The sequence below is a fragment of the Peromyscus maniculatus genome, chromosome 3 (genome assembly GCF_049852395.1).
Source record: "Peromyscus maniculatus bairdii isolate BWxNUB_F1_BW_parent chromosome 3, HU_Pman_BW_mat_3.1, whole genome shotgun sequence".
NCBI lineage: Eukaryota > Metazoa > Chordata > Mammalia > Rodentia > Cricetidae > Peromyscus > Peromyscus maniculatus.
Window position 1 is genome coordinate 74,253,112 of NC_134854.1, and position 6,987 is coordinate 74,260,098.

General features: G+C 49.1%; 1 protein-coding gene across 2 annotated transcripts; it reads right to left on the reverse strand.

Moving 5' to 3' along the window:
• Positions 1 to 2,184: 2,184 nt before the first annotated feature.
• LOC143272159 (uncharacterized) lies at positions 2,185 to 5,977 on the reverse strand. 2 transcript variants are annotated; one of them, XM_076566053.1, is made up of 6 exons: positions 5,929 to 5,964; positions 5,423 to 5,486; positions 4,855 to 4,963; positions 4,058 to 4,094; positions 2,568 to 2,834; positions 2,185 to 2,477 (listed from the first exon to the last, which is right to left on the reverse strand). In XM_076566053.1, the coding sequence occupies exons 3-6, from the start codon at positions 4,910 to 4,912 to the stop codon at positions 2,345 to 2,347; spliced, it is 495 nt and encodes a 164-aa protein (XP_076422168.1). In that variant the 5' UTR covers positions 4,913 to 4,963; positions 5,423 to 5,486; positions 5,929 to 5,964; the 3' UTR covers positions 2,185 to 2,344. The 2 variants fall into 2 exon arrangements, with proteins under 2 accessions (XP_076422168.1, XP_076422169.1); XM_076566054.1 differs by lacking the exon at positions 5,423 to 5,486 and having other exon boundaries at positions 5,929 to 5,977.
• Positions 5,978 to 6,987: the final 1,010 nt, after the last annotated feature.

A 6,987-nucleotide genomic window follows, 5' to 3' on the forward strand; every position in this document is an offset into this window, starting at 1 on the left:
CATTTCCACCAGAAGTGACCTCTGAGCTAGCAGGTATGCCAATCCCAAAGAAACATCCCTGAAGGTTGGACAGACAAACAGAGGATCGTGAGAGGGGAAGCTGAGTGTAGTCGAACTGGTTCCTCCTGTATTCAGCCCTGGCCCAGGGGCTGTCTCCACGTGTTCAAGCCCTATTTGTCTCCCAGGATCCACCTCCCAGGGACAGTTCTATAGTCACCTCGCATTCCTCTGAGCACCCTCACCATGTCACTACCTCAGTATCTAATATATATAAAATATGTCAGCAACATACATACAAGTCATGTCTCTTTATTATCTTGAATAACTCAAGTATGTAAGTTCTGTGCCTTGCACATAGTAGGTGCTCAATAAACCCTTCGGGAAATGAATGACCTGACATTTAATACTCTGTGTGTGTGTGTGACCCACAAAGGTTTCCTAGTGAGATCTGAGCTTGCTTTACCCAGCAGGGCTGCATTAGAGGATTGCTTAACCACGTGTGTGGTTACCAGGTGATTGGAAGGGTCTGCACTTGGCTGTGCTAGGGGGAGGTCTTTGCTCCACCCCTTGGCATTTCTATAAAAGACAGGAGGGGCCAGTGGATAAGGATCCAGGCCCTCCCGAGGCTCTCCTGTGATTCTATCTGTTTCTCTCCCCTCTGTCCTTCTATCTAAATCTTTTATCCCTCACTCCTCAAGTGTACCCTGGGGTAAAATGTGGGAGCCGGTCTCCCAGCTGGGCTCTCACATGTGTGCACATGGGTGTGTGTGTGTGTGTGTGTGTGTGTGTGTGTACAGGGGTGCGTGCATATGGAGCCTAGTGTTAAACATTGAGCATCTTCTGCCTTCACTCTCCACCTTATTTTTTTGAGATAGGGTCTCTCACTGAACCTGGAGCCCACTGATTCAGCTAGACCAACTTAACAGCAAACCCCACAGACCCACTTGTCTGTCCCTCCCAGTTTTGGAGATACCGCCACAATCAGATTTTTACATGGATCCTGGGGATCCGAACTCAGATGCCCCTGCTTGCAGAGCAAGTACTTTAACCACTGAACGACCTCCCTGGCCCCACTTATTATTTATTTCAAATACACTGGCAGAGCAGTGCCCTTGTGCTCAGAAGAGCTACCGCGCTGCTAAATACCTTGAGGTATAGTGTGGTGTTTTTTTCTAGAGATCAGATATACCCGAAGTTCAGCCCATTTCACTTGTGAAAAAGAGGTTGTTTGGTGGCAGCTACTTCCTGAAGGGGATAAATCTGGGTCGTGGTAATTAGCACTGTGCTCTCTTGAGCGTGTGGTTGTCCTCCGGGTGGTTTCATAAGTCCTCTGGGACAGGACCCGACGTTTTGTTACCTGCATATCCTACCTGGCAAGCATCTCTGCAAACGCCACACACGTGTATTAGGCACTGACCGTGCGCACCATCTGTCTACCTCGCAGCCCTCCATTCCAGGGAATCCTTTTAATCAGTGCGGGCCCTTGATCCCCAGACTCAACACATGCCTTGGCCTGCTTCTTCAGTTCATCCCAACCATCAGGTTCATTTTCTCTTGCCTAGAGTCAGTCGTTTTTATCAGAAAGAAATTAAAAAAAAAAAAAAATCTGTGCCGGCTGGTTCACAGTTTGCTTGCAACATAAGATTTCAATGGTTCTGCCTTTTAGACACACCCTGGTGGTGCCTGGCTAGCTTGGCTGTACAGAGCAACACTCTTAGACCTGAGAAGCCGCCTTCCACACCCAGCTCCTCTGCCCCATCCCCTGTAAGAGTCCATTCACTGTGGTTCACTCACAGAGGGTTACTGTGGTTTTTCCAGGAAACTGCTGCCTGACCAGGGAGGCCAATTTTCCTGGGTACAGAATTAAGGAGCATTTATACAGAAATAGACATGAGTAACAGTGTATAAGCCATATTAATGGCCTAACGACGATACCTGGGCCTTCCCAACAACCCCCGAGTGTTGCCAGACTAAGGTTGCTTTGTGTTGGCCTAGCATGAGCGGTAGATACAGCTCTTTTTGTCTTGGCAGTGAGGCAGGCGCGCCTGCCAGACTTACCCTAAAGGAAAGGACCAAGAGACAATAAGTCCATTCACACGCACTAGCAATTTCTTCCAGTGGGGACTTTTCAATTTCTAAATTGATACAAACTTTAAAACCACCCTCTTTTAAGGAGAGTGTATATTTTCCAAAAGAAGTTATATTTAGCAACGTAATATTGCCAGATTATTGTTGTTGGAAAGGGGGGGGGAGGGAGGGGGCGGGAGCAACTCCCTCTCCAGTGGGTAAATACACATTGCAGCCGACTGGCCTCATTCAGTCAGCTGTTTCATTTCGCAGGGCTTCAGCGCTGACCTAAAGCTTCCGCCGCAGGGAGCCTGTCCCCACCCACTTTTAATTCTGTCGCTGTCTTTGTTGAGCGGAGGTTCTCAAGAGCAAACCTTATACCCACCACCAAAAAGTCCTTGTAGGAGCACCTATAAACAGCAGAACGTGCTTGTTAACACGAAGTTCGCTATTTGCCCGGGTTGGCACAGCCAGGACGGGAGAAGGTGGGGATTTCTCACTGTAGGGGGAGGAGTTCCAGGTGAACCTCTCCGCAGCGCTCAGCTCCTCTCCTGAATTGGAAGAGCCCCCTGCTGGCCGGCGGAGGAACAGGCCTGAGGGCCGGATGGCAGTCATCCTGAGACTTCCCACTTCCCCTGGTCCATCCTGCAGACGCGCACCAGACAGTGGTCGGTCGGGGCTTGCCGTGTGCCGGGCAGTGTTCTAGCTCGGGAGATGGTATATAAAACGAGGGAGACGGACAAGGCCTTTGCCTTGTAGGAATTACACTGCAAAAAAAAAAAGGTGGGGTGGTGGAGGGGACAGATAATTAAAATAGAATGTCAAGCACAGGTGGAGCCTGTGAGGAGCGCTGAGAAAGGAAGAAAGGGAGGCCAGGGGGTGAGAGGGCTGCCTGAGTCAGGAGGCCGGACCTTGGAACCGAAAGGAGGCAGAGGAGGGTCTGTGGGCGTGGTTTGTGGGCAGGGGGCGGGGCCAGCGTGAGATCCCTGAAGCCGATGGGAGAGGGAGTTCGGTGAGAGCCCAGTGCTGGGGTGGGAGTTAGAGCCTCCGGAATGCAGCAGGTTTGATTTTTTCACCTGAATCCAGGGCACAGCTTGACCCAGGAAGTGACTAAACCTCTTTTACATCCTAAAAGACCATGCTGTATGCCACAGGGAACAATAACGGCCAATGTGCAATCTGAGAGGCCCGTTAAGAAGCTATTGATGTGGTGTGTCATTAATTCATTAATGAATCTTACCAGAGAGGTTCAAAGAAGAGTAGGATAGGCCCTCTGCCCTGGGAGAGATTTCAGGCAACTTGAGGAAATAAGGTAGACTCACCTCAAGTTAAACTTTCAAGAGAGGAACTGGAAAGCTGGCTCAATGGTCAAGGTCGCCTGCGTCTCTTTCAGAGGGCCTTGAATTCAGGTCCCAGCACCCATGGGCAGTTCACAACCACTTGTAACTCCAGCTTCAGGGGGTGCGAGGCCCTCTTCTGACCTCCAAAGGTGCCTGTACTCGTATGCACAGACCCCTCATACACGTAATTAAATATAAAAATACATCTTTTAAAAGTGTTGATTTCATTTACGTGTATGACTATTCTGCCTGCATATGTGTATGGGCACCACATGGGTGCTTGGTGCTGTCAGAAGTCAGTAGGATGGGTGCAAGGTGATTTGGATGGTTGTGAGCCACCATATGGGTGATGAGAATTGAACCTGTGTCCTCTAGAAAAGCAACAAGTGCTCTAAGCACTTGCAGCCCCCAAGAGTAAATTTAAAAAAAAAAAAATTTCGGAGTAGAAGGATGCTTCAAAACGCCAGGTGGAGACACACACACACACAGAGAGAGAGAGAGAGAGAGAGAGAGAGAGAGAGAGAGAGGATTTGCAGATAGACTGAGAAGCCCATGAGTGCTCTCTCAAAGGCCCGTGACGATTAGAAAAACCAGGAGAGAAATGGCTGGAAGAAGAGTGATCATGTGTGGCCCAGGGGTAGAGTACTTGCCTAGCACGTGGCAGGCCCTGGGTTTGATCCCCGATACCTAAAAGGAGAAAAGAAAGAGAGTTAAAACCAGAAGCGTCGCTGTGTTGGGAAAGTAGAGAAGTCGCTGCTTTGCCAAGTCAGAGGTGGAGTCTGAAGACTGATCACAAGCACAGCTTATCCCCAGGGCCTCTGCTAAGCATCGTCCTGATACTGTGTTGTGCCCCCCAGATCTCCCTTTTAGGACTCAGGTTTTGTTCCCACCCCCCAGGGGAGGTTGTAGGTTGTCAGGCCCCTACTGCCTGCCTAGGGAAAACCACCTTGCCCTAGGCCATGCCTCCTTCCCTGGGGGAGCCCACAGCAATGGCTGGCTGGCTTGCTAATAAAGACCTACTACTTTGCTCCAAATGAGGCCAACTCAGAAGGGCCATCCAGCTCCAGTGATCACCCTAGTGACAGTGTGACCAATATAGCTAACCCTCATACTGCACATCCTGTCCCTTTCTCTTCCCTCCTTCACACACTGATGCTAATAGGAAGAAAGGGACCCTGGGAAACTGCCCTGGTAAAGCCCAAGCCAGAGTCTCCTTCCCCAGGAACCGAGTAGCTGCAGGGTATTTACATAAAAGTCAATGAAAACAAAAATGATAATATCACAAAGGGTCGATATAAAAGCTGCATATAGCAGATAAATAAAAAATAGCCTTATAAATGGAAATTCTGAAATTTAAAAGAGTCAGGCGGGAGAACAGTCAGTAGGGATGGATTTTTCCGTAGGACGTGAACCTATCAGACTCGCGAGGCTGAGACGGGCCATTTACCTTCGTAGAGAGTGTGGTGCTGGGTTTCATAACCCAATTGATGGCTGCTGTCACCCATATAACCTCACAATCTCTTCTAATCTCCACACTTCTGTCACTTTGCTGCCACCTGGAGAAAGGATTCATTTCATTTGTCTCCCAAGGAGATGAATGCATCCAATCAGACCCCAGCACACAAAGGGACACCATTCTCTCGTCCATCAGCTCAGACTAGCTTCATCGGCCAGGTCCTCCCTCGGCCTTCATCTCAGAGGTGAATATCCATCCCCTGGCCCCACCTGCACTCTCCTCCCAACTGAGGGGTGTGAGCAGAGGGCTAAAGTCGCTCCCACTCGCAAGAAGAAAAAAGAAACTGTGAAGATCCTGAGACACTGTGGAGAAAACTCTCACAGGGTTCCCTCGTCCACCGGGCTGCACTCTTCCTAGGGTGGGAAGACTTCTCCACAAGCATGGAGCATTGGCTCCTGAGCAACCAGGGAGGGGATGTGCCCTTCTTGGTAAAGGGACTGATTTTGCACCGTTACTGACTCTGCCCTAGGTCTCAGACACCCCGAGAAGTACTTCGTACCTGTTCAAGCACTACTGCCCCAGGAACTCAGCAAAGCTCAATGGCTGAGCGAATGGTTGGAAAGCTGGTGTAAGGTGGATCACCAATGAGAAAATATAGATCAGGATGATTGCTACTTCCTGTTTGGCCCTATATAAGTTTTTTATTACTATTACTTTTTTAAGTTAGCATGCAAATAAATGGGTTTTATTATAGTGTTTCATCATTATTTGTTACATTTATTTGTGTGTGTGTGTATGTGTGTGTGTGTGTCACATACATGCACGCATGTGTGGTCAAAGGACAACTTGTAAGAGTCAGTGTCTTCTTTCACCGTGTGGGGCCCAGATCTCAAACTCAGGTTGTCAGGCTTGATGGGAAGAGTCTCCATCTACTGAGCCATCTGACCAGCCTCCCTTCCGGTGTTTCCAAACGTACAAATCATTACACTTTGTCCTAATCCCTACCCCACCCCAAGTGCCCTCCCCTGGGCTCTGTGTAAATTGACTACATTGGACTCTCCCTACCGTCTCAGCGATGTCTGTCTCCATGACTCCCTCAGTGGTCTGGTTGTCATGGTGACTGTGGAACAAACACTCTCGGATCCAGGTTAAGTTACAACAGAACTTTCCTGATGGAGTTGCAAGTGCCTGCGGGTTCCTGACAGGGCATAGTCACCGATCTGAATGCCTCCCAAGAATGACCAGCACACAGGACGGGAGCCACAGGAGAACAGAGAGTCACAGCTTCTAACAGTGAGAAGAAAGACACCCAAAGGGCAGGATGGCAGGGGAGATGATCAACATTCCACATAATGAAGCTATTCATGTGAAAGTGTCAAGAGTTTGCTGGAGGACTCCATGAACTCCTCCATCTCAGTCGGAGTAGGGAAAATTGAGTTAGCTCTTCCCATATTCTGTTCCCATCTGATCCTCTCAGTGGCTCCATGTGGCTTCCTAGTCTTGCTAGTGGGCTGGAGAAACAGCTTGGTGGCTAAGAGTGTGTAGGGCTCATGCAGAGGACCTGAGTTCAGTTCCCGGCACCCACTTCAGATGACTCATAGCCCCACCCGGCCTCAAACTCGCAGCAAGCCTCCTGCCTCAGCCACCACACCCTGTTGTTGTTGTTTTAGTGGTTTTGAGACAGGGTCTCGGTACGTTCTTACTGACCTCAAATTCACCACCCTCCTACCTCAGTCTCCCAAATGTTGAGCTTATAGGTGTGTGTCATCATGCCCAGCCTAGGAACTTTGGCTGTTACCAGTGGGATCAGCCAAAATACAGGTTAGAAATTGACTAGGATCAAGTTTACCACATGGAGCACTGTAGTGCTACCATTATCTCAAACACCTGAGGTAACTGACTAGTCTAGTCAAGAAAGATGTTCTAACGTGTGAGGTCTACATGGACAAAGGATCTAGAATCCACGTTGCCTGATACACAAAAACACAGTTAAGTCTCAACTAACCCCAAGTCCAATTTTAGATTCAAATTTCTATAACACCCCAGCTTGGAAGTATAGACAATGGACACAGGGCTGTAAAACCTCAGACCATGCATGTGGAGGGGCTGAGCTTCCTGGTTTGC

Coding starts and splice junctions, on each gene's coding strand:
- LOC143272159 (XM_076566054.1), bottom strand. CDS start 4,912: ATGGGTGACAGCAGCCATCAATTGGGTTATGAAACCCAGCACCACACT. Junction 2,835..4,057: donor CAGGGCCTGCCACGTGCTAG/GCAAGTACTCTA, acceptor TTTTTTTTGCAG/TGTAATTCCTACAAGGCAAA. Junction 2,478..2,567: donor CTGGAACTCCTCCCCCTACA/GTGAGAAATCCC, acceptor TGCTGTTTATAG/GTGCTCCTACAAGGACTTTT.